Source organism: Typopeltis vanoorti, chromosome 23 (genome assembly GCF_054136105.1).
Source record: "Typopeltis vanoorti isolate ZY-2024b chromosome 23, IOZ_Tvanoo_1.0, whole genome shotgun sequence".
In the NCBI taxonomy this organism is placed as follows: Eukaryota; Metazoa; Arthropoda; class Arachnida; order Uropygi; family Thelyphonidae; genus Typopeltis; species Typopeltis vanoorti.
In genome coordinates, this window is record NC_143571.1 from 27618817 (window position 1) to 27646622 (window position 27806).

The 27806-nt window shown below is 36.0% G+C and overlaps 1 protein-coding gene across 1 annotated transcript in view; it reads right to left on the minus strand.

The window, feature by feature from the left end:
• LOC150093712 (centrosomal protein of 290 kDa-like) overlaps positions 1–27806 on the minus strand; it is a 462999-nt gene that overhangs the window by 338373 nt on the left and 96820 nt on the right. The window contains exons 8-9 of the mRNA XM_090412505.1: positions 11266–11388; positions 187–483 (exon numbers count right to left, since the gene is read on the minus strand). Of these exons, the coding sequence (XP_090268631.1) occupies positions 187–483; positions 11266–11388 (420 nt within the window). The remainder of the gene's footprint in view (positions 1–186; positions 484–11265; positions 11389–27806) is intronic.

Consider the following 27806-nt stretch of genomic DNA (forward strand, 5'->3'; position numbering starts at 1 on the left):
ATCTTCAAATCAGTTGTGATGCTGGACTGTGCAGGGTTGAAATAGGCAGAGACCATCAGCTAAATTGAATGCATACCAATGCATTTTTCCCTATATTCTCAAAAATAAAAACATCTTATGCATGTGGAAGCTCATTAAAAACAATATACTAAATTCACATAATATAATAATGTTTGAATAACATACCATTTCATATTCATGTATCCTAGCCAATGTTTCACTGAGTTCTTTATCTTTCTTTGTTGCTTCTTCCTCCAGATGTGATATCTTTTCCTGTGTTTGCTTCAAAATATTTCCTTGTTCATGTAGTTTGATTTGCAACTCTACCACAAGACTGTTATTATTTTCTAAACCTGTGCATTTTTGTTTGCTCAATTTTGATTTTAGTTCTTCAATAAGGTAAACATTTTCTTCAATATCTTTCACTGCCTGATCCAACTGTTTTTTCAACAGATTAATTTGTGCATCTCTTTCTTCAACAGCCTGTAAAAATAGCATTATTTCCTAAATTCCTTCCTTTAAATGATAAATTAACACATTATACATGACATGAATAAAATATATAGCTAATGGCTGTTGGTGTGTTATAATAGAGCAGTGAACTTTTTCACTTTTTTGTTTGTTTGTTAATCATAAAAAAAGTAGAACTGAAGTGCTATGGATAAGTCAACAGTCAGAAAGGAAAGATTAAGTGAGGAAGTAATATGCCTTTAAAATACTGATGATGAAACTTGTTTCACAAGACAGACAGAATAATTGAAGAAGAGAAATTAATGAAATGTATGTATTATTATGATTTCTTTAAATTAACATGAAAAACACAAGGAATAAGTAATGCTATTTATTATTAATTTACTAATTATTATTTATTACTATATTATTAATTTCATGTCAATTTAAAGAAGCCTCTCATGGTACAAGTTTCTCTTAAACAACCCATTACTATAATTTGAATTATTGTATTATGAAAATGCATTGCATTAATTTTTCTTTCTCCAACTTATCCCTTCTATCTTCTTGCAAACAGTACAACTAAGAAATGCCATGTTAGCTAGTTAACAAGTTCACTGCTGTTTTCATCAGGAAACCAGACCAAACAGTGATAATATTTAAATAACTTTCACCACTTACACATATAACAAAAAAAATATAGAATTTTATTCAAAAACTCCAATATATTTCATGCAACATTACATGAGCATCATCATCAGGGAGACAGACTGTTAACTGCATTCGAAACATGAATCACAATAACGAGTCATAAATCATGCATATATTAACTTGTGTCTCAGTCACAGCTGAAGTACATGATTACAATATTTGAGTTCAAAGAAACAACTGTAAAAAGTTGCATAGATAAAAAACAATTCAAAATAATTATTAAATTAAAAAGAAACTTGTGAAGAATTAATAGTTATCATTTCCCAAAACTCATAGACTGATTTTCAGTCTGATAAGTTGAGGTTTGGATGATTTCATAACATTTTACATCTCAAGGAAAAAACAATCAAATCTGAACTTGCTAGAATGAAGAATTTTGTCTGGTTCCAAAACACTCTGTGCCTAGCGTCAATAGCATGAGAAGCAAGGGCAAACTTGTCAGATTCCAAAAATGTAATATAATCCTGTGTTCTTCAATTCTAATCAAGAAATTTCACACAAAAAGTTTCACAAGAAATAAAAAATTCTGTATGTTTTTTGTTACATGTGTAAGCTGAGAAAGTTATTTAAATATATCTAGCACACGTTCCATTAAAACTATTTATTTCAAACAGTGATAAGTCAGCTACTACAAGCTCATACTCGATAACAGAATTCAATCTTAGTATCAATTGAAAAGAAGTGGAACTGGCAAAAGGATTAGAGAAGTACCATTTCAACATAATTATTATTACTGAAGACATAAAAATTAGAGAGGTACCAATTCATCATTACTCAGGACAGAAGAATTAGAGAAGTACCATTTCAACATAATTGCTGTTACTGAAACAAAGAAGACAAGTGAAAATAGGAGAAATTCTTCTATATAAAATGAGATCCTTCTATATAAAATCTATGAGATGCAACATTCAGGAAAACATTACCAGGACAAGAAGGAGAAGCTATAGTAATCAACAATAAACAAGAAGATAATCTTGGTGAATGGCAGGCCATTTCAAGTACAATGATGGTGAAAAACATCAAAATGAGAGATAGGACATTGAGACTTATTTGTATTTATAGTGGAGAAGTGGAAAAAAATTTTGACTTGTTAGAAAAGGCAGCTGATTTTATAAAAATCAACTGCCTTTCAAATATGCCAATCAAACTAAGAAAAATCTTGCGAGTTCTTTCGATGTGTGGCAAGTGAAAGGAAAACTGACTATGGGAGATGATGCTAGTTGATGATATTGGCAGATTAGTAACCAATGCAGGAGTTATTGAGATTCCCAGATATAAAACAGGACTGTTACAAAATAATACTATATGGGATTTATATATATGATGTCTTGAGCAGAAATTGAATGCAACCAGAGACGTATCTGCATCTGAGTTATATGATCATTTAAAGAAATGCATACACAAGGCTGCTAAAGAAGGCCCTTGAAAGGGGAGGTAAGGGAGGGGGGGGAATATAGAATGGATGAGTGAACACGTGCAGGAGAAGATAGAAGAAAAGAAGAGAGCATATAAGAAATAATATAAGTAACACCTTTCAGGACAGAGAGGAGTACAACAATATTAACAGACAAGCAAAAAAGAATGATAATTAAGGCTAAAGAAGAAATGTGGGAAAGTAAGTGCAAATCAAACACCTAGTGGGAAATAATCACTCTTCTAAGGTCAATCCATTTGTGTGACTGTTATGAGCCCTTTATACATCTCAAGCGAGACTTAATATCATTTCCCTCCAAGATTCTAAGAGATGCTATGAAGGTTTATTATATGAAGAGAGGGTGGAATATCAAGAAGATGAGAGGCTATTGTCAGGAGAAAGTACATTTGAAGTTAGAGGAGATGAGGTGGGCTGTTCAAGTATCAAAAAAAAAAACAGAAAGGCAGCTGCCCTTGGTGGAACGGTAATAGAGATGTTCAAGTATAGCAGTAGAAAGCACTATAGGACAACACAGTGATTGCAAGTGAGGATATCCCTTATGAGTGGAACTTGTCATATATATATATATAATGGTAAAACATTATAGAGGAATAAGTGCCCAAGTGTTCAATTAGCAGGATATTTAGTCAAATCATGAGGGCAAAATTGAATTTAAGATATCTCCAGTTATATCAGAGGAACAATCTGGTTTCAAAGCAGGAGGATCTTGCATGAATAATATATTTTCTTTATACCCCAAGAAATGGTTGTTAAGAATAAAGAGCTCCATTTAATTTTGTATAGATCTAGAGAAGGCTTACGGCATGTATTAAAGAAAGCAGGAATAGATGAAGGAACAGTAGAAATGGCACAAATGATGTATCAGAGATCTAGGTCTGCTAAAAAGATTGGTAACAAACTTTCAAAGGAATTTACTACTAGTAAGGGGGCTCACAAGCAGGGATGTTGTATATCATGAACGTTGTTTGCGATCTACTTGAATGCAGTCTCTGAGGACTGGAACAGACAATGCCATGAAATGGTTATACCCATAGAAAACCAAAATCTGCATTCTCTTCTTTTTTGCTGATGACCAGGTGATTCTTTCACTGGACAAGGAAGATGCAGAATACTGATGAGAAAATTTTGGATACTTATATATGTCGAGGCCTGAGAGTTAATTTGTTAAAAACCAAGTACCTAGTAGGTGGAGGTGTTAGTGCAACAGATCTTGAGTTACAGGTGGATCAGTGGATGCCTTCACACTGGCCAGACTTGTCCATCAAGTCTGGATCAGTATGAAGTGAACATATTGTTTAGAACAGGACAGGCATGAGCAGATATTAGAACCATGAATGATATTTTATGGAGTCATAAGGAATGAAGGAAAACCAAGAGGATGCTATATCATGTAATTATAGTGAGTATACTGACCTATGGATGCGAGGTGTTGAACACTTACTAACAGCCAGAGGAGACAAGTAGAAGTTGTGAAAATGGATTACTTCAGACAAAGTATGAGAGCTAACCATATGGATCATCTGAGAAATGCAGATATTCAAACAGAGATAAAAGTTGAACAGCCTGTTACAGAGGTGACAGAGGCATGTGAAGCATGTCCAGAGAATGACATAAGAACAATGGTCCTTGAGAATTATGAACTGGTCATTCCCTGTAAGAAGAAAAAGAAGAAGACCAAGAGCTACATGGAAACAGTAATAGAGAAAAGAAGTTTAAGGAATGAGGACTGGAGGAATCATATAGAATGAAATCTGAGAACAGGCAGCTGCTATTAAGTGGAGAAGCCTGAAAGAAAAAGAATTTATTATTCTTATTATTATTAACAGAGACCTCCAAGGACTCATCAAGGGAGGCCACATACTACAAACACCAGCTATCATACTTGTTCTTGAATTCATTCACACTGCTTGTACACACAACATCCAATGGCAATTCATTCCAATCATGCACTGCTCTATGAGAGAAAAATCTAGCCCTACCCCCCCCACCCTTCTTGATAGCATTCATTCTCAACTTCCATGGATTCCCTCACATCCTTCCCACCCTCCATAAAATGAATGAAAAATTCCATCTACTGAAATTTTGTATAACCCTTTCAAAAGTTTGTAAGTCTCAACCACATTACTGCTTCTTTCTCCTGTTTCCTAGTGTATGCAGCCTACAAATTCTCAATCTGTCCTCATAATCGTATTCCACCATCCTGATATCATTTCTGACACTCACCTTTGCACTCTCTCCACTGCGTTCAGTAGTCCAAGTGGGATCTTATCAAGGCTTTGTAAAGAGGTAAAATGACTTCCTTATCTTTACATGTCAAGGTGCGTTTCAGCATTGCCATTATTCTCTGAGTTATGTTTATGATTTTTTCTATATGACCCTTGAACTTCAACTTCCTGTCTACTAAAATTCCAAGATCCCTAGCCTCATCAGTTTCTTCAAGCATAATCCCACCAATATAATATGACATTGGATATCTAATCATACCAAAGTGCACCTTAGATTTATTAACATTGTAATGACAGGCATTTTCACATGCCCACATTTCCAGCCTATTCAAATCATTCTGCAAGTACTGCATATCAGCACCACTACTGATTACCCTACCTATCTTTGCATCATCAGCAAATAGCTGTATGTTGCATGTCATATCCTTCCCAATGTCATTAATGTACAGATTGAATAACAATGGACCAAACACTGATCCTTGAGGAACACAATGGGTTACCTTGAATCTTGCAGATTCACATCCCCCATATATGACTTTTTGATATCTGTCAGTCAGCCATCCTCTTATGCATGCCAATAGTTTATAATCCAATCCTATATTCTCCAATTTATGCAACAATCTTCCATGTTGTATTCTATCAAAAGCCTTAGCAAAATCAAAAAGTATCATAATGTATCCATTCTTCTTGTCTAACTCAGTGGTAACATTATTATAGAATGTGAACAAGTTGGTAAAACATCAGTTTCCCTTAGTAAACTCATGCTGTTCATTGCAAAGTAGAGATTTACAGTCAAACCCATTTCTGAATGCGAGCCCTAAACAATTTTTCCAAAATCTTCACCACCACTCCTGAGATGCTGATTGGTCAATAGTTGGATATACGTTGGTCTTTGCACCACACTTGTGCAATGGGATTACCATACATTCTTTCCATTCTTGTGGAATCTTCCCTATTCTGAGATTCAAATTATATAGTCTGGCCAAGGGAATAGCCAGTTCAGCTGAACACTTCATGCTGATATCCCATCAGTTCTTTCTTGTCGCAGAATTCTTATTCACTTTGTGCAACAGCTCTAGTATTTCCTCCTCATCCACATGAGTTTCTTCCTCCTCATCTGCATGAGTTTCTATATATGGTGAAGAGGTAGCGGCGAGTTCAGTGTTGCATATGCCACGTTGATAGCCTTTAGCAAAAATGCTGCTCATTAGTTGAACAATCACTTCTGCATCAGTCACCCACATACCATCTGCATTCAGTAGAGTTATTCTTTCAAATTCATTCTTTTTTTTACTTGCAGCATAGCGGCAGATTTCTTTTGGGTTGTCTTTAACTTGCAGACCCAGTTTCTTTTCATACTTGGCCTTTGCTTTCTGCACAACACTTGTGACTCTTCTGGCCTGCTGCTTATAATTATCATAACTGATATCATCCTTGCGCACATGATATTCCTTCCACATCATCTTTTTCTTATAAATCTCTTGCTTAATTAGATTACTCATCCATTTCATTCCTGCTCTATTTATTCTTCAAACTCTAGGGAAGCATTGTAATATCACATCATTTAAGTATTTTTTTAAACACTTCCCATACACTGTTGTTATCATTCCCATTCAATAATTGATACCATGGTACAGAACCTAGCTTACTCCTCAGGTGGTCATTAATTCCCTGATTTGTAGTTCAGTGTGTAACCTTTTCTGAATGGAACATTCATAAATTTAGCCACTTTCCAAGTGAGTACTGCAAGATCAGTCACCAACCGGAGGTAGAATAGTTACGCCTTTAAGTGAAACCTCCTGTGACACTATAATCAGATCTATCACTCTTTGACCATGAGTTCCTTCTGTTACATGCTGCTTGAGGAAGTGGTCTCGCAACAGCTGAATAAATTCATTTTCATTCCTCTCATGTGATTTCATAGCTTCCTAATCATTGTTCAAATAATTGAAGTCCCCCATCACGATTACTCTTTTCGCACCCATAGTATTTATTTGGTGATGCATTTCTTCGTCACTAGCAACCAATCCACCAGGTCTGTAGCAACACCCCACTATGTATTTAATCTTGTTAGACTCCAACTCACCCCAGATGGCTTCAAAATGACTGCTACATGAAAAACTGTTACTAGTATTGCAGTCATAGGTCTCAACTCTAACTGGATTCAAATCATCCGATATCATTAGCAGCATGTCATATATCCAATACAATATTTGATTTTAATTTGATTATGATGATAACTAGACTGTGTTCTGAACAGATACTCACCATTGTTTTTATCTTAGCACTCACTCCAAATTTTCATAACACATTTCTATATGGTATTCATTTCCTACTGTGCTGTTCTCAGATCTCCAACAAGGACCTTTTTTTAATCAGATACCTTCTCTACAATGAATTGAAATGGGTGCTAAATGAATTGCCTGTTAACAAGGCACCAGGTGTTCATAACTTTCTCTGAGAATTATTCCTTTCCTCATGATGCATAACAAGTACTACTTTCAAGATTATAAAGGATATATGAAACTGTATTCATTCCCAAAGACTTTATACAATGCTCTCTCGTTCCCAACCCTAATATAAATTCCTAAAATAAATAATGTAGATGCGCATGAAAATCATCAAACAATAAATGTAATTTCACATGCTTTGAAAATATTATTATTGTATGGTGCCTTTAGTGGTTGCTGATAGCAGCTCACATTGCACTTCTGCTCTCCTTATCAACAGAGCAACCTTCCTATGATGATATTTATACTCCTCATATAGCTGATTATTACCCCTACTTTATACTACCTCCAAAATGCCCAGTCCTGTTTCCAGGCTGTATGCTTAATCTCACAACTGACCCATTTCACACTCATTCTATTCAAACTTATACACTTTGAATTGATTTAGACATTTTTGCTGTTAACTATTTCTTAATCAGTACTCAAGCAGCATTTATTCTCTTTCCAACTAACTCCTCATTCAATGCTATTGCTCCAAACTGTCATCTATGCTTTTAATAATTATCACCATCATCATCCTTGTGGTTCCACATATATCCTGTCCTCAGAGAAGTCCTGATAACCAGGTTGTAAACTTAGCCCTCACCAGTCTCCCTAACACATTTAACTCCACTGCAGAAACACAGATTGACCTGTGACCATTACTTCATATTCACTTTCACCACATGGAGGCAGATTCAACATCTTATCATAATACGTCCTCTAATGCAATTATCAAATCTTTGAATATCGATCCTCATGTCCTCCGCTACATACCACCTGCGATGTACAGAGGTCATTCCTCAAACTCACAAAATTAATTTTCCTTGCTCCTAGATGTGTACTTTATTCAAATCAGCATTACCATAAATAAAATCATCCATAATGATTGCTCTTGTTTTGTTGTTCATTTGACTTTGCATTTCTCTGTTCACATTTAAAGCAATGAAATGCCAGAGAGTGGAACCAATTCATATAGAAAGGATTAGGTGTTGGTGGGGATTCATAATAGTTCTTCCCAATATAAACAACACAAGAAGAAAATAAATAATTTTAATGAAGTTACTAATAACTTACTGGATTTCCAACTAGCACCTTAGGAACAAATTATAAATGTGGCAAGCATTTAATTAGATAGTCATAAAACAATTCAAATTGTAACTGAATGGTTCCTTTTCATAGGAGAAAAGTTCCTAATGTCCTAACATGGCACACAACAGGGGGCAGATAAAAATCACAATTCAGAAAAGTCACACTAAATGTGGTCTTAAAATGAGATCTGGAAGATCATCATTCTAAGGCCACATTTAGTCTGACTTTCATGTATTAACTTTTTTTTTATCTGGTTCGAAGCGGGTACTTTGTTAGAATATTAGTTCCTTTTCAGCTACAATTTGAAGTGTTTTTACAACTATCTAATTAGGTGCTGTGTGTTTAGCCATTGGTAGTTTGTGCTCTGAAGATGGTGAATGAAAATCCAGCAAAATATTAGTAAGTTCAATAAATTATTTACCATATTTGTCGGCATATAAGACGCACTTTTTTCTTTGAAAATAGGTATGAAAAACAGGGTGTGTCATATGGCGATACTCAGTTTTTTATTACTTTCATTTCTTGAAATTTTCTCTGTTCTGAGTTACGCGATTTCTTTCTTTCTTCCTTTCGGTGTGTGAGAGCATTCCAGTTATGTAGAGTTCAGTGGATGCACATGTTTTCGTGTTTGTTGTGAACGGTGATAAATTTTTGCCATTAAATTTTCTCTAAATTTCTTGGCAAATTATGAATGAAAAACGTCGGCATTGCTGCAATATTGCATACAAGCTACGTGTGATTGCATATGCTAAAGAACATGGAAACAGGGCTGTAGAGAGACGTGTCGGGCCACCCCCAACTGAAAAAATGATAAGAACTTGGCGGAAACAGGAAGAGGATCTAAAAAACGTAACTAACAGTAAACATAATCTATGAAGTGGAACTGCAAAATGGCCAGAACTTGAGGCAGAACTGTATACTTGGATTTTAGACCACAGAAAAGAGGGACTTTCAGTGTCTACAAAAATGATTATTCATCAAGCAAAAGCGATAGCCACTAACAGAGGGATCGCCAACTTTACTGGATCAGCATCGTGGTGTTCAAGATTCATGAAGAGAAACCAGCTATGTATGCTGACTAAAACGAAAATATCACAAAAGATGCCAGCTGAATATGAAGAAAAAATTATTGAATTTCATCGATTCGTCATTAATGCAAGGAAATGAGAAAATTTTGAACTTGCGCAAATAGGAAACATGGACGAAGTTCGCTGACTTTTGATGTACCTTCAAACAAAACTGTAGATTCCAAGGGCACAAAAGGTGTAATAGCAATACTATAATGGCTCATATTTGGTAATAATAATACAGTGTAATAGCAATAATTTTCATATTACCACTACAGACAGCCAAGAAAAATTAGAAAATATCCTGACCAAGGTGAGTTAAACAAGTAACAAATATGATATGAAAATCAATTTTAGTAAAACAAAATTAATGGTAATAGGAAGAAAAAAGGAAGCAATCCAAATGAAAATAGGAAACAATAATATAGAACATATAAAGCAATTTAATTATCTGTTAAAACTTTGGAGCACGAAAAACTCAATACACAGTTGTTTATCCTGCTGTGCTGATTGGACAAAATTGCCGCCACTATTGATTTTTAAAAGGAAGATGCTACCCAAAGAAAAACTGCTTAAAGGAGTGTTTGTACATGTTCACGCAAAAGGCTGGATGGATGGAAAAGGAATGAAGTTATGGATAGATAAAATTTGGTCTAGGCGCCCTGGCGGACTGTTGAAGAAGCCTGCTTTGCTAGTATAGGATCAGTTTCGTTCTCACAGAACAGAAGATGTTAAAAATAAACTCAAGGAATTGAAAACTCAGCTAGTTGTAATTCCAGGAGGTCTAACTAGTTAGCTTCAACCTTTAGATGTCTGTATTAATAAACCATTTAAGGGATTTATGAAGGAGAAGTGGAACAGCTGGATGCAGTCTTCAGATTTTGAGGTTACGCCATCAGGAAGAAGCCTAGCATTTCACAAGTTTGTGAGTGGGTCAAAGCTTCATGGGATGCTGTGAAAACTGAGACAGTGGTTAAATCATTTAAGAAGTGTGGCATTAGTAATGCACTGGATGGTACAGAGGACAATTTGTTGTATGAGGACTCAGATTCTGATTTAGAAGAAGTTTCAAGTGTCTCTTATTTAGCTCTGGAGATGAATTTCTGGGTTTTGATGAAGAAGATTAAAAGGTGGGTACTCTTTCCTAGTTAGATTAGGTATTTGTTGAAAGTATACCTACTTATTACTTTATATTTGAAATACTGCAAACTCATTATTATATTCAGCGATAAAGTTTTTTTCCTAAAAAATGTGTACAAAAAAAGGGAGTGCGTCTTATACGCCGGCAAATACGGTATTTATTTTCCGCTGGTGTTGTTTATATCATGAAGCACTATTATGAATCAAAAGCATCTCTCAGTGTTAACCACCATATTAATGGAAAAGTAATGTTAAATTTCTTAGCTTATCATGAAAGTAAATTTATTTTTGGAAGAAGGAACTTGATGCAAAATTCCTTTAAAATGCAGATGAATTCTATTTAATGAAGACAACAAAGAATGTCTCTTAGAAACATTATTATATGGTCTCTTATAATGCAATGAAATCCAAATGATAAACCTCACCCATAGATTCTATTCCCTTATTAAAAAGGGAGTAGAATCATTCCTAGTATAATATGCAGAAATGGTTAATAACAGCTTTGCCCAATCAATTTTCATCAAAATCCTAAATCCTATTTATTATCTCTTTTTCAAAACATTCTGCAAGTAACAAAGAAAAAAGCCAATAACAGCACTTCTATATATAAAGTTAAAAAAATATATTAGAAAAAGAAGACACTGTTAATACAACACCTTACTAAGCACAACAACTGAGGTATGATCAGTGCTTTGTCCTGTAACAGCTAGCTGGGCCTGTAATTTTTTCACAAGTTCTTCATACTGAACTATTTCCTCTTCTTTAGCTGCTAAGACTTCCTAAAAAAGAAAAACAGTAAAGCACTATAAAATCTCCATATCAAAATATTTTGCTTTAGCTAAAGTTTTTTAATTTTAAGTTATATATATATATATTATTATTATTATATCACACCTCCAGGGAGTCCAAAGACTCATCGAGGGAGGACATCTACTCTACAACTCTTCGTCTCACTACTCCACCAACCTCCATCTAACAACAACAGCATCTACCGCCGACTACCACCACTAGCACTTTCACAAACAATCACAAACATCCATGCCCACGGCGGGATTCGAACCCGCAGCCTTTTGGTTGGGGAGCAGATACGCTAACCACTTGGCTAACCAGGCTTTAAACTGATTTAAACCAAGGATTTGCTGACCCACTGGTTGGCAAAAATTGGTTTGCTGATTGAATTCTGAACTGGTAAAGGCTTTCCAGTTTTGCATCTATTTCTGTCACTGCATGATTAACACCTATACAAGACTGATTACAAATACTGTTTTTTAAAAATGTTTTTTATTAGTCAATTAAAGAGGCTTTCAAAGTATTAATTTTTCCAAGTTCACCAGTAAAATGGTCAAATTTTCCCTCATAATAATGCCTTATGTTATAATATTCTTTTAAAGAGAAAAACTTTCCTGAAAAATAACCCAAACTAGTCTTTACTCCCACTATACAAATTATTTATTATTCACCTTTAAAAACCTACTATCATCACCAATTTTCCATTTATTCAATGTACTGGTGTAATAACAGCGCAATAAAATTCAGAGATGATTCACCTTTCTACACAAAATGATAGCAACTGATTTCTTAGCCAGCATTTTGTTTGTTGGCTTTTTTATATGACTTCCACCACAAAAGTTTGTAAAATTATAAAACATTAGTACAATGGGTTGACTAATGATTTATGCTTTTTTACTTTTCTATTTTTTAGTATTTTTTACATGGTCTGGAAATCCTATTACTCTAGAGGCAGTGGTTCTCAACCTTTTTCCACTTGTGTACCCCTTTTAAATCCATTTCTACAAATTGTACCCTTTGTTTTTAAAATAACTGTTTTAGAATACTGACATTTATTGTTCCATAACTAACGTTTTGCATTTCGTTTACTTTACTTGTTTTTCTACCATTACTGATTATTTTTCGTGTACCCCTGAACAGCCCAGCACCCGGGGGAACACGTACCACCGGTTGGAAACCGATGCTCTAGAGGCTAAAGACGGAACTTTTTCAAACGCTCTGGACCTCAAATACGCAGGGAAGCAGTCAGACTGGGCAATGAAATTCATTTCCCACCTAAAAACATTCACAAACACCCATGCCCACAGCAGGATTCAAACCCATAACTTGTAGGTTGGACAGTACATACATTAACCACTTGGCCAATCAGGTAAGAAACAGTATGCTACTATGCTGTAGCATACTGTTGCTATTACTATTATTATTATTATGTCAGTGTGTAGGCAGAAGACTCTTCACGGGAGACCCCACACTGATACACTAACCATTATTCATGCAATACCTATCATACTTCTCCTTAAACTCTCACAAACAAAGCACTCACAATCACCTTTTACAATGCGTTCCCCAAATTCTACCCTCCAAGCAAAAAATCTAGTCCTAAAACCCTTGTTAATCACACTCTTACATAATTTCCTGGGATGATTCTTCATTCTAACCCTCCCTGCACTGTATGGAAAAAAAAACGTTATCAGTATCAATCGTATAAAATTGCTTTAATAACTTATATTATGCTTCTATCATATCTCCTCTCTTACACCTATCAAAATTTTTGGATCCCATAGATCTTCAATCTATGGAAACATAGATTGAAGAAAACATTCTTCAATCTATTTGGTATGTGGAATGTTTCCTATTCTCATAGGAAACATTCCACAGACCTACAACAATCTTTGTCACTCACCTCTGGATCCACTCCACCACTTCTTCATCAGCAAGCAATCCAGGTGACTAGATCTGTGTGCAATAGCCCAGATGTGATCTTATTAATTCCTTATAATGTGGAACAAGAACTTCCTTATCTCTATATGTGATTTGTAATTTGATGTGCTATTTTGACCAACTTTGCAATATGCCCACTAAACTTCAGTTCTCTGTCCACAATTACCCCCAAGTCCCTTGACTCGCCAACTTCTTGCTCGATTCCATTAATATAGTACAGCATGTGATCTCATCCTCCCATTTTGTACTATACAGTAAAAATGCTGTACAATATAGCATGCTGTAGAAAGATTCATAAAACTTTGTAGATTTGCTAGAACAAACTGGTCATTTTCTGCAGAAGATTCTTCACAATAATGCTTTACATTATTTACTTACGACGATGTTTAAACTCATTTATCCAAAAATAAATAGTCTTTAATGCTGGTGCAGAGTCCCCATGAACTGCATCTAACTCGGCTTTGATCTGCGCAGTTGTCCAGTTCTTTAAATAAAAGTGTTTTATCACTGCACGAAACTCGTTTTGTCCAGTTTTATGAAAAATGCGAACATGGTTACTTTAAATGTTTGCCAAACGAGAACTACATGTTCCATGTGGCTAAAATTTTGCAAAGGGTCATGAAAAAGATGATACATGCAGACACTGGTATGAATGAACGAATTGTGGCACCGTCTATTAGAAATTTACCACATTTTGCAAATAACTCTTGTAAATGCCAGTAAGAGAATGATGAATCAATCTGTTCAGAGTGTCATGTCTGTAGATTTGATGGTTCAGGGTATGCATGGTAAAGTGCCACAGGAGTGCTTGCCTGGTGGCACTATGGCAGTGAAGAAGTATGAATACGTAGAGATGACAGTAATGGTTTCAATGAGTGACCTGAGAGGTACTACAGGCATAAGGCTTGCATTTTGTATTGAAAAAATGAAAGTGAAACCAGTCACTTTCTTATTTCAACCAAAATCACCAATGAATTTTTTTTAAATTATATTACATTGATATAATATACTTTTAACAACCGAGAAGGATATCCTCCACAGATGAAGGGAATACTTTGAGAGCCTTCTTAACCCGGGTGGCCCAGCAGTTGTGGACATCCAAGAGGTGCAGATCGGGGAAATGACTAGTCTCACATCAGAAGAGGTCCATTTAGCAATAAAATCGCTAAAATCGAGCAAGGCTGCTGGCGATGATGAAATTCGGCCCGAAATGCTAAGAGCCTTAAATCGAGACAGTGTTCTCTGGTTGACTCGAGTGTGTCAGGCTATCTGGGCAAGCACCAAAGCAATGGCAGACAGGCATAATAATACCAGTCTTCAAGAAGGGAGACCAGAAAGATTGCAGATGAGCAGAGAGATGCTATCGTGGCATCTCTCTGCTCAGCCTGCCTGGGAAAGTGTATGCTAGGTGCTTGGAAAGATGGTGCAGGAGCATAGTTGAGTCAAAGTTCCAGGAAGAACAATGTGGCTTTCGTCCTGGTAGAAGCACAACTGACCAAATCTTCACTTTAAGGCAACTTTGAGAAATCTTGGGAATATGCCAAGAATCTCTACCCATGTTTTGTGGACTTGGAGAAGGCATATGACCGGGTTCCTCGGGATAAGCTTTGGCAAGGAGTGGATGGCCAACTATTAGCTGCCATCAAGTCCTTGTATAAATGCTCAGAGTTTTGTGTTAGAGTAAACAGCACAAAGTCTGAACCTTTCACAGTCTCCGTTGGCCTCCGCCAAGGGTGTGTTCTGTCACCCCTCCTTTTCATAATATTTATGGACTGGATTGATAGGCACAGCCGAGGCAGTGAGTGATTCAGAATTGGAAGATGTAGCATTGGAAGTCTGCTTTTTGCAGATGACCTAGTTCTGCTTAGCTCTTCCACAGATGACCTCCAGCAGACCCTGGATAGGTTTGTAGCTGTTTGTGCAGATGCCAGAATGAAGATCAGTGTGACCAAAACTGAAACATTTGTGGTCTCAAGACAACCATCCCAGTGCATGCTACATGTAAGTGGAGTCCCAATGAGGCAGGTGGAGAAGTTTAAATACCTTGGGTCCATATTCATGAATGATGGAAAATGGGATGTAGAGCTAGATACTTGAATTGGCTTAGCAAGCTCAATATTGCGGGAGCTTGGTCGTTCGGTAGTATTGAAGCGGGAGTTAAACCAGAAGGCAAAGCTGGCTGGCTTCAATACAGTCTATGTCTCCATCCTCACCTATGGTCATGAGAGTTGGGTAATGACAGAAAGAATGCAGACACGAATCCAAGCGGCTGAAATGAGGTTCCTTCGAGGGGTTGCAGAGCTGACAAGACTCGACAGAGTCAGAAGCTCTGCAATTCGGGAAACCCTCAATACTCAACCGTTGCTTCTCCGTGTTGAGAGATCACAGTTACGTTGGTACGGGCACCTGGCCAGAATGCCACAAGAGAGAGGTTCCTTCAGCAGGCCCTCTTTGCCAAGCCAGAGGGGTGGGAGGCCACGTGGAAGGCCAAGGACTCGCTGGATAGATTATATCCAAAACCTTGGGTGGACACGTTTGGGAATCCCACCAGAACACCTGAGCTTGGTGGCAGAGGATCGTGACCACTGGAAGTTCCTCTTGCAGCTGTTGCCCCTACAACCCAATTAGGAAAGGTGGGCCTTGAAGATGTATGTATGTATATAATATACTTATTATTAATTATTATACTTTATTCTTAAGTACTGAGAGGTTTCATAAAAAGTAAAAAAAATTGAGATAATATAATATTGATGGATTTTGATGCTTTTTTTTTTTAGCTTAAAATAAAGCTTAAAATAAAGAGCCCAACTGATAACTATTAAGAAAGGAATCTACACACAGCACTAATGTGAATCATGATTTTTAGCTGTTTAAGAATAGTGCTGTGTCAAATATCATGTTCAGAAGTATACAGGAGTTATTTGTTCAAAATGTGTTAAGAGGTCTGTCAGTCTGATTTTGTCAATTCCCAGACTTGTCCTTCACTTTAGTTGTGAGAGAGCATATTTCAATTTCAATATGGGATAGAAGAGGAAAGGTCTTTAGGTTAATAGTTTTGTGTTGGGTCTAGTGGGAAAATGATCTTTTTTGAGTTGTGTGATGTTGTTTGTGAAGGCATAGTTAAATGATTCTGCAAGCTCCTTGTGGTTCATCTCTTGACTGAAGTTTTTGATGATAAAATCTTGTGAAGAGAGATTTTCCTTTTTCTGCTTAATAGTTTTGCATGATGTGTAGACCATGTTCACTTCATGTTGGCATTGTATTCTGCAAAATTCTGAAATCAGTAGTGTCTTTTTGTGACTCCTAATTTTCGTTGTTTTCTTGTGTTTTTGTATAATGTTTGCGATGAATGTTGTTGGGCGACTTTTCCACAGTATATCTCTTATTGCAATACTGTTAAGGATGTCTTCATTTATACATGGACTATTTAGTGCTTGTGTACTGTTTCTTAGATGTTTTGTTACCATTCTGTATATTTCTGTAAACAGGAATTTGAGGCTGTTAGAAGTTTTATCAGCTGGTTATACTATAAATTAAAGATACCAAGAAATTACACACTTGGTTTAATCCTTTATCCAAGTGTAAGCAAACAAAGTTTGTGCCTAAAGTATTTTCAGGACTGGGGCAACTCCTGGTAAAGGTGGTATGACTTCACATTACTTGCCTTAATAATCCATAATGCAAAGCACATCTCCTTGCAGAAATGTATAATGCTATGCACTATGGGAAGGGTCACTAACCAGACCGGTTAGTGACCCTACCTTTATTGAGGTCTCTTCAGTGGGAGCCAGACCCAGTCACACCTTATTATTAAATTACTCTGGATTGGAGAAAGGCTGTTAGAAGTTTTTTCACTTGGTTATACTATAAATTAAAGATACCAAGAAATTACATACTTGTTTAATCCTTTATCCAAGTGTAAGCAAACAAAGTTTGTGCCTAAAGTATTTTCAGGACTAGGGCAACTCCTGGTAAAGGTGGTATGACTTCACATTACTTGCCTTAATAATCCATAATGCAAAGCACATCTCCTTGCAGAAATGTATAATGCTATGCATTATGGGAAGGATCACTAACCAGACCGGTTAGTGACCCTACCTTTATTGAGGTCTCTTCAGTGGGAGCCAGACCCAGTCACACCTTATTATTAAATTACTCTGGATTGGAGAAAGGCTGTTAGAAGTTTTTTCACTTGGTTATACTATAAATTAAAGATACCAAGAAATTATATACTTGGTTTAATCTTTTATCAAAGTGTAAGCAAACAAAGTTGGCACATGAAGTATTTTCAGAACTTAAGGTGTGACACCTTTTGGCAACTCGTATATGAAAATATGACTCGTGCATTACTTCAACCTTAGTATCACCTCTGGGTCTGGCTCCCAATGAAGAGACCTCAATAAAGGTTGAAACAGTCTGGGTTGAAACAAACCTTTCCCATAAAGCGTATCATTATACATGTCTGCAAGGAGATGTACTTTGCATTATGGGATACTAAGGCAAGTGATGTGAAGTCATACCACCTTTACCATGAGTTTCCCCAGTCCTGAAAATACTTCAGGTGCAAACTTTGTTTGCTTACACTTGGATAAAGGATTAAACCAAGTATATAATTTCTTGGTATCTTTAATTTATAGGAATTTGAGGCTGTTGTATAAAGTTATTGGATTATTTATATTAAGTAGTCTGTTCCAATTTGTGTTTTTTTTTTATAAGGTTATAATAAGATTATGAGTGATGCTTTTCACTATGATAGTAGAATTCGGTTTATCTGGTGGGGTTTTACAGTGTGTGTGAGATGTAAAGGTAGTATTGTGATAAAGTAGTGGTCAGCAATTTAATTGGTGATTACTGATGATGTGAATGTGCATGACTGTGTTAGTGAGTTATGTATTTCTTCTCTTTTCAGGGAGTTTATGGTTGGGTTCATGTTGTACTGATTTAATATATCAAGATATATGTCAGGTGAAGAGCCACGGTCAAGGATATTTATGATAAGTATCTTTTGTGCAGTTACTGATATCAGTTAACTGTTTCTATTTCTTGAAAGAAGCTGAGTGGGTTTCTATCTGATGGTCTCTATATCAGGTTTATCATGTATTTGTGATTGTGTCTGTTGTTAGTTACAATTTCCAAGAATAAAGTTTCTGAATGTTTAAACGTGTTTATAGTTTCGGTCACACTGTGTGCTTTTCACTTACAAATGCAAAATACTGCTCACCAAACTGTACTCAGTCAAAATAAGAGGGACACTGTATCCCAGGTTTTGAGCCTCTGTAGCTCAGTCAGTATAAATTTCTGATCCTTTGGTCAGAAAGATGCGAGTTCGATTCCTGTCCAAGACGTGAGGAGAATATCTGGTCTCTTTTGACTAAAAGTGAATTAGCCAATATCATATGGAGGTGGGGGGGGGGAGTTCACTTAGAAACTCAGGTTTTTTTGTCCCCCGGAACAGGCAAATCAGACCCCTGAACATACACATCAACAGACATAGGACACACTGGGAGGCATAGGGTTAACCACCTTATCCTTGAGGCGGTCATGGTTTCAAATCATAACAGGCCACTAAGCCTAATATACGTAGGAGGTATCCTCGGTTTAGGAATTATCTCACAGACAGAACAAAAGTAACAAAAATATGCAAACATCACAGCTGGGAATACAGATACAGCACAGAGTCCCTTAAGGAGCAATAATATCACCTACAGTGTTCAACATATACATCCATGACATTCAAAACTTGGCCATACAAAGTCAAATATATCAATACGCAGATGATACAGCACTACTAACAGTCCACACAGACACTAACACTGCTCTCGCTCTGAAACTCAAGTTGACCTAAACCAAATAACCATGAACTTCTAACAAAATTCAATTATAGTAAACAACACTAAAACGTAAATGCTAATATGAAGAACCCAAGAATCATGCACACCCTACACTGCTAATGATTTATAGTTACACATACCATAGTGTTAAACATGGAAGATGCTACTATTTCAAAATTACACCCATTGGTGGTGGTGTTGTTGTTGTTGAGTGGGATTCCCTAAATTTTCCTCATCCATCCCTTAGGACCAGTTGAGCCCTCTAATTAGAGATTTTTAAGATCTGTGTGCATTCACAGGCTTGTTTGCCTGTTCTGAGGGACAAAAAACCCGAGTTTCCAGGTGAAAAACCTTCTACCTCCGTATGAGACTGGCTAACTGATCTTTAGTTGAAAGAGACCAGATAAAGGTTCCTCACGTCATGGACGGGAATCTAACCCAGGTCTTTCTGACCAAAGGGCTTCATCTACCGACTGTACTATGGAGACTCAATTACACCCATAACACATGCTAAATACCTGCATTTATACACAGACAACTACCTTAAAAGGACTAAACATATAGGATACCTACATAAAAAACTATGTATTACTACTGCAAAACTCTTCTAAACAAAAGACGTGATGACAGCCAACATACACCAAAAACTAATATATCACAGAATATGTAAAACAGTACTAAGATATGGTATAATGGTCTATACAAACACGCAAACAGTCACTTATCAAGTTAAGAAAAACTCCATCAAAGAATCATTTCAATGGTACCTTGGAGACCAACACACACACACAACAGAAATTAACCGAAATCCCTAATAGCATAACACAAAATCCTGAGCTTAAAGATTCTAAGACACTACGTAAGACTCTATTTCAATAAAGCCCACCATGATAACAGGAAAATGTATTGCATAACAAGAACATAACCCTCTACACAACCAAGTGCTATAATAATTTGTATGAAGCAGCCAACATCTTACACTGACACAACTCAACAACTTGCTATATCATGTAAAACATCTGTGCAGTTAAAGAAAATTAAAATGCAAAGTGTGGAAATTTTATCAACATACTTAGTACTGCAAAAGTTGCCATATGTGTCTCATAAAACATAGGTAACCAAACAACAAACGCTAACAACAACAAAGTTAATTGTTAATCCCACTGTCTTCAGTAAAGCTAACTTTAGGTTTGAAGTCAGTGGAATTACTCTGCCTCATCATTCTTTTGCTGCTATTAGTAGTAAAGAAATGATACTACTAAATATTAGCACTCAACTTATTTTGATAAATACATAATCTCCATTCCTTCACATTATCCTAGGCATAACATACTCAAATATACTTATTCAAATATAATTATTCAAATAAAGTTCTTAGTGTATTTAAAAATATTATTTAAAATGAACAAAAAACAAAGTATTTATTGCATCAAACATAATTAAATTAATACTAATATTAAAATTGCTAAATGTAATGAATTAATATTAAAAATATGAATCTTACTATGTTTAGTGTAATAATATTACTATGTAACATATGAATAATACTATGTAAAATGTAATTATATAACTATGTAATATATGAAAAAAAAAGGTAATATTGTATGCCCACCATTTGTAGGTCTCTCCTTGGCATTTTGCCAAGAATAGTCGAGTCATGCTGAAGGGGAGAAAGAAATGAAGGATGTACGAATTGGTCGCCAACATGCAAAATCATGTGCTTTCTTGTCTGTCGCTATACTAGTAGTAGCTTGATTTTTGTTGTTGCCTTTTTGCATTATTTTTTTATTATTAATTTGTATGATGGATCCAGTACAGTCAACAAGTTCTGTTGTTAAACGTTTCAGTAGCTCTTGCAAAAGAATATTGAATAACGTGCTGACATTCTGCGAAAAAGAATCGTCAAAAGGCCGTCTCCTTGTTCCCCTTTTTCAAGTCATAAAACGTGCAAGTGCAATTGCGGGTGTATTGGGGTTGACTGTTAAAAGAATTCGCAGGGAATCAAAAGGTGAAGGTAAGCCAAAATTTAAATCTCCTAAAAAAAAAAAAAAAAAAAAAAAGCGCCAGAGTAAAACCATCGAAACCGTAGCTTTGAACGATTTTGATGTAGACGTTATAAGAAGAGCTATTCACGAATTTTACATGGGCGAGAAAAGAGTGCCAACTGTTCCGAAATTGATTCCTGTGTTTAAAGAAAAAATTAATTTTCCTTGGAAAAGAGAAACTTTAAGGAAAATACTTCATGCAATTGGATTTTGTTTTAAAAAGTCCCAGAATAAAAGGAAACTTATCATGGAACAAAGTGACACTATTTTATCTAGAACGCAGTATTTGAGAGCAATAAGACGTTTCAGGGAGGAGAAAAGACCGATTGTGTATCTAGATAAAACTTGGATTGATAGTAATTTAACTTATGGAAAATGTTGGCAGTCTAAAGAAGAATGTGGAGTGCTACAAATCGGAAATGCCTCGTGGCGCATAATAATTTTGTGTGCGAGTGGAGAAATGGGTTATTTACTGAATTCAAACTTACTATACAAAGCCAATTCAACTACTGGAGATTACCATGGGCAAACCTTCCTAAAAATGCTGTTGTTATAATTGATACCGCTTCATATCACTCTATTCGATTAAACAAAGTTCCAAATTGGTCTAATAATAAGCAAGTTCTTATAGATTGGCTCTCTGCAAATAACATTTCTCATTCCCCAGATATGCGAAAAATTGAATTGCTTAATTTGGTCAAAAGAAACTCGTCCACAACTAAACTATTTAAATTCGACACGATGCTCAAAGAGCATAGATTTCCAGCTTTGAGGCTACCACCATATCACTGCGATATTAATGCTATTGGGTATGTTTGGGCAGAAGTGAAAAGTTTCATTCGCCATCGCAACGTAACTGGGGATATTGACATGTTGAAACTTTTTTAAGCTTTCAGAACAGGCGATTGAAAGTATTACAGTTCAAAACTGGGGAAAATATTGTTCTCATGTCACCTCATTGGAAAATATGTAATGGGACAGAGACAGAATTATCGAAGAATTATGCGAACCTTTGGTGATTAGTTTAAGTGAAAGTGATTTAAGTGAAGGCGATTCGGACACCGATTCAGATGACTCTGAAGATTAAAAGGATTTGATAATGGTATTTTTTTCCAACATTTTTTTTGCATGGGTTTGTTAAAAGGGTCACAACAAGTCATAAATAATTAATCGGTTTAGGACATTAAAGTGTCTCAGTTCCCTCAACTGTAAGTTTAGAATATCTAAGTTCATTTGAAAAAATTTCTCTTTTTCTGTATAATTATTTTTATTTTATAGAAAACTTTCTTAAAAATAAACTTAGTTAAATTTTTGTTTTATGCTATACCTTTTTTAATTTTGTTAATACTCTACGTATATTTTTCCAACTGTTATACAAGCAAAATAGTTACACTTTAAAAACAGCAACATTCATAAAAGAAAAGCTAAATTTTTCGACCTGTAAAAATAAAAAAACTCATCCCAGAAAACAGATTGATTACCCTATTATCGGAATGGATTCTCCTTTTTCTGACATGTGCAGAAGTGTAGAAGGATCTCTAATCGGTGGGCGAACAATAAAAACATTAATATTATTAAAATGTATATAAATAATGAATTTACTCTGTACTATATGTTTATATGAAATAGAAAATATATTTTATTTGTATATATGTAAATAATGTGTATAATCACACTTCCTCAAACTTTAAAAAAAAATGTGAACTGCAACATGCAATATTTAACTTATGTAACTGTGAATCACATAATTGTAAATTATCAGTATCATCAAATTCCTGACATGTAACCTCAAGGGGTGTACAGGATATGATAGTACTACATGAAAAACTTGCATCATTACTAACTTCCTATCTACAAATTTCCTCTAAATCAATCTGTTACCGGTCAAGACTTCAACATTATCACATCTTATATTTCTATTGTCTAAGGCACTTTTTACCATATCAATCCACCTATATCTTGGTCTTCCCTGGGTCTTTTTCCTGTCAACCTGGCAGAGAACACTTGTTTTGCTAATCTTTCCTCAACCATTCTGATTAAGTGACCATACCACCTGAGGTTAGCTCTGCTAACGCATCCTGGATGTTGACAATGTCAATTTCGGAATGCTAATTTAGTGTTTTGACTAATTTCCCTCTTTATTATATAGTGAAACCTGTGGAGCATTCATAACTTAAACATGTACACGTAACCACAGTACTTAAATTATTTAATGCGTAAATAGTAAATATTTCATCCTAAGTATCTTAGAACATCATCAATACAGTAATTTCAAACAATACTAGGAATACCATACAGTTAGGGTGCCTACATTGGAATCCCACTATGAATGCAGTAGTGTGATATAGAATTAAATTAAGATATATCTGAAAAAATTAAATTAGATTAAATTAAAATAAAATAACATATATAAATTTATTTTACACAATTAAGGATGACAATTTCCCAAACTTTAGGGATAGTAAGAATGTCATTATGATTTAAATTGGGGTATAGGGCTTCAGCACTTTCTTTATATAAACACTCCTGTTTATATAAGGATCTATGTAGAAGTTTGCAATGGATCCTATGCTTTGGGTTTTACAGGAACATGGAACTTCGTAAATGCCAGGTAGCATCAAAGATGAGAGTTTGTCTTTAGGAGAAGGTAGCAAATTATAGATCTGGTTGATTGGTTTGTAGGTAGCAACAGGTTTGTATTTCTTCATAATTTCTGACAGAGACGTTTAAAGATGCATTTGACATACGGTATGGGAATCCTGTAGGCTTGTTCTTGTCTAGGTTGATGTGTGGGGAAGTGACTGATGATTTTTTGAGTTGTTTTTGGATTTGTATCCATTTAGTATGGCTGTATTTTTGATGATTTCCAATTCTTGGTTTAAAGATTCTTCGGAGGAGCAAAATCTGTGTGCTCTGGCTACTAATGATTTGATGTCCACGCGGTTAGCCTAGTGGCTATGCACTTCGCAACCATATGCCTGGAGAAGGAGTGTCCTAGGTTTGATTCCCATCGATGACGTGAGGAGCTTAAGGATCTTCCTCAGCCATAGCGAAGTTAGCCGGTCTCTTGGGCATGAACAGCAGAGTCCCCCCCCCCCCTGTTTATCTGGGGTTTTTCATCCCGCTACCTGGCATTTACAAACAGCACTGCAAATTGTTGCTACCTGGCGTTTACAAAGTTCCATGTTCCTATAAGATGTCTTACTATGGACAGACAGGGAGATATACTAGTAAACGTATATCTGAACATAAAGAACATATTCGTCTTATCAAACCACACAAATCTGGCCTCACACAACATGGACTTGAAAACCCAACCCATACAATCCAGTGGAAAAGCAGCAAACTTCTACATAGATCCTTATATAAACATGAGTGTTTATATAAAGAAAGTGCTGAAGCCCTACATCACAGACCCAATTTAAACTGTAATGACGTTCTTTCTATCCCTAAAGTTTGGGAAATTGTCATCCTTAATAGTGTAAAATAAATTTATGTATGTTATTTTATTTTAATTTAATGATATATCACACTACTGCACACATAGTGGGATTCCACTGTAAGTATGCACCCTAACTGTATGTTATTACTAGTATTGTTTGAAATTAATTACTGATGATGTCCTAAAAGACTTAGGAGGAAATATTTACTTATTAAATAATATAAGCACTGTGGTCACGTGTGTATGTTTAAATTAATTTCCCTCTTATTCCATATAAATATATTCAGCTGACTTCCTACCATACCAGCTTTGCTGATTCTGTTGTCTATTTCCATATTTAATTTACCATCTTCACTAAAAATCGTACCTAAGTATCTGAAATGTTTTACTTGTTCTATAGGTTCTCCATTCACAATGCAGATGATATTTTCAATGCTTCTGAATATTTTCATTGTCTTTGTCTTGATACTGCTGAACTTCATGCCATAATCTATTACAACATTTATTCAATTTAGTCAAGAAATCTTGTAGACTTATAGCAGATTTATTTAGAAGTATAACATCATCCACATAAAGCAAAAAAGCTGACATTACCATCTCCAATTCTGATATCATGCTAATACCACTTTCCTTCATAATGTGATCCATATAGATAATGAACAACAGCAGGGATAATGTACATCCTTCTAGTAGCAAGACTTATACGTTGGTTAGACATAACTGGTAATTAGTTTACAGAATTAACAACGCATATAAAGTATATTAATTAAAGGTAACTTTAATGAATAACTTCTATATTTCGGCAACGTCACATTGCCATCTTCAGGAACATAAAGATATGGTATGTGCACTCAGGAACTAACACAAAGCAAATGAGGAAGAAAGCAAGAAACTAATATTGTTCCTAAAGTCCTAATGGTGCCCTCTTGCAGGCTAATTTGGTAGTCTTGGCAGTTGGGCTGAAGTTCTCATAATGAAAGTCTCCCAAATTTGGGGCAGTTTCATGCACCCAAATTTGTTGAGTTTAGGAACGTTTTTTAGAGCTGCTGAAGATTCTTTGAATAATCTTTCGTATTTAAACTTGCTGCGATGAATTATTTTTGTTTTCTTCCAACTAATTTTATGGTGGGTATCTAAGGCATGGTCTGCCAGCCCAGAGCGGCTGTACTGGTGAAACCGGATGTAGTCTTGGTGTTCTGAAATCCTGATATTTGTTGTTCTGCCTGTTTGGCCAAAGTAGGACAATTTGCAGCTGCAAGGGCGGCTGTACTGGTGAAACCGGATGTAGTCTTGGTGTTCTGAAATCCTGATATTTGTTGTTCTGCCTGTTTGGCCAAAGTAGGACAATTTGCAGCTGCAAGGGACCTGGTATACACCAGGTAGGTCTAGGGGAAGTGGTTGGTCTTTGGTAGAGAAGATAAGGGATGCCAACTTTTTATATGGTCTGTAACAGGAAGTAAGGTCATATTTTTTGAGGATATTGGTTATTTTTTAAGAGGTGCCCTGGGTGTAGGGGATGGTGATAGACTTGGTGTAATCTTTATTGTGGAGGGGGGGTTGTGGTTTACAGGTTTTAGTATTTTTTGGATTTTTTTGGGGTTATAGCCATTGGCTAAGAAAGTGTTGAGGATGTGGTTTAGTTCAATAGTCAGGGCCTTGTCATCTGAGCAGATTAATTTTGCCCTGTTATATAGTGTTTTTATCACCCCATATTGTTGTGAGGGGGGGGGGGGGGAATTGCTGGTGAATGTATCTGCCAGTGTGGGTGGGTATTCTGTAAACAGAGAAAACCAAAGATCCATCAAGCTGGCAGGTGATTAAAGTGTCTAGGAAGGGGAGGGTGTTGTTTTCCTCTTTTTCTAAGGTGAACTGGACTCTGGGGTGTTGGTTGTTTAAGTGTGCTAGGAAGGAGTGGAGTGTGTCTGAGCCATGTGGCCAAATAGCAAACACATCATCCACATAACGAAGCCAAATAGTGGGTTTTTGTGGGGCGGAGTTTAAGGCTTTCTCTTCAAATGTCTCCATAAAGAAATTGGCCAAGGGTGGGGAAAGTAGTGAACCCATGGCTGTCCCCTTACTTCCTGTTACAGACCATATAAAAAGTTGGCATCCCTTATCCGCTCTACCAAAGACCAACCACTTCCCCTAGACCTACCTGGTGTATACCAGGTCCCTTGCAGCTGCAAATTGTCCTACTTTGGCCAAACAGGCAGAACAACAAATATCAGGATTTCAGAACACCAAGACTACATCCGGTTTCACCAGTACAGCCGCTCTGGGCTGGCAGACCATGCCTTAGATACCCACCATAAAATTAGTTGGAAGAAAACAAAAATAATTCATCGCAGCAAGTTTAAATACGAAAGATTATTCAAAGAATCTTCAGCAGCTCTAAAAAACGTTCCTAACCTCAACAAATTTGGGCATGAAACTGCCCCAAATTTGGGAGACTTTCATTATGAGAACTTCAGCCCAACTGCCAAGCCTACCAAATTAGCCCGCAAGAGGGCACCATTAGGATTTTAGGAACAATATTAGTTTCTTGCTTTCTTCCTCATTTGCTTTGTGTTAGTTCCTGAGTGCACATACCATATCTTTATGTTCCTGAAGATGGCAATGTGACGTTGCCGAAATATAGAAGTTATTCATTAAAGTTACCTTTAATTAATATACTTTATATGCATTGTTAATTCCGTAAACTAATTACCAGTTAATGTACATCCTTGTCTGACACCAGATTTAACATCAGGCCATCTTGCTGTACTTCCTTCAGTTCAAACTACTGACTTACAACTCAAATAAAGACTAAGTATTGCTTGATATTGGCTATCAGCAGATGCCATAAAAATTGTTCAGGAAAGGAGAAAAATGAAGGCCACAGGAAGTACAGCATTTGAATGCAGAGTTTCAATGACAAGCCAGAAGAGACAAGGAAAAATACTTTAACCAGGAATGCCAACAAATAGAAGACCAAAACAAGAAAGGAAAAACAAGACTATGTTATTGTTGATAATGATGTTTTCTTCCTGGTGCAGAACACCAGAGTTTACAGAGGATTTGAAATCTTTTTTCAAAAAGATCAGAGAATGAACAGGGAAGTTTAGTGCCAAGGTGTCAATATTGAAAAGTAAACACAAATGATATCTTAT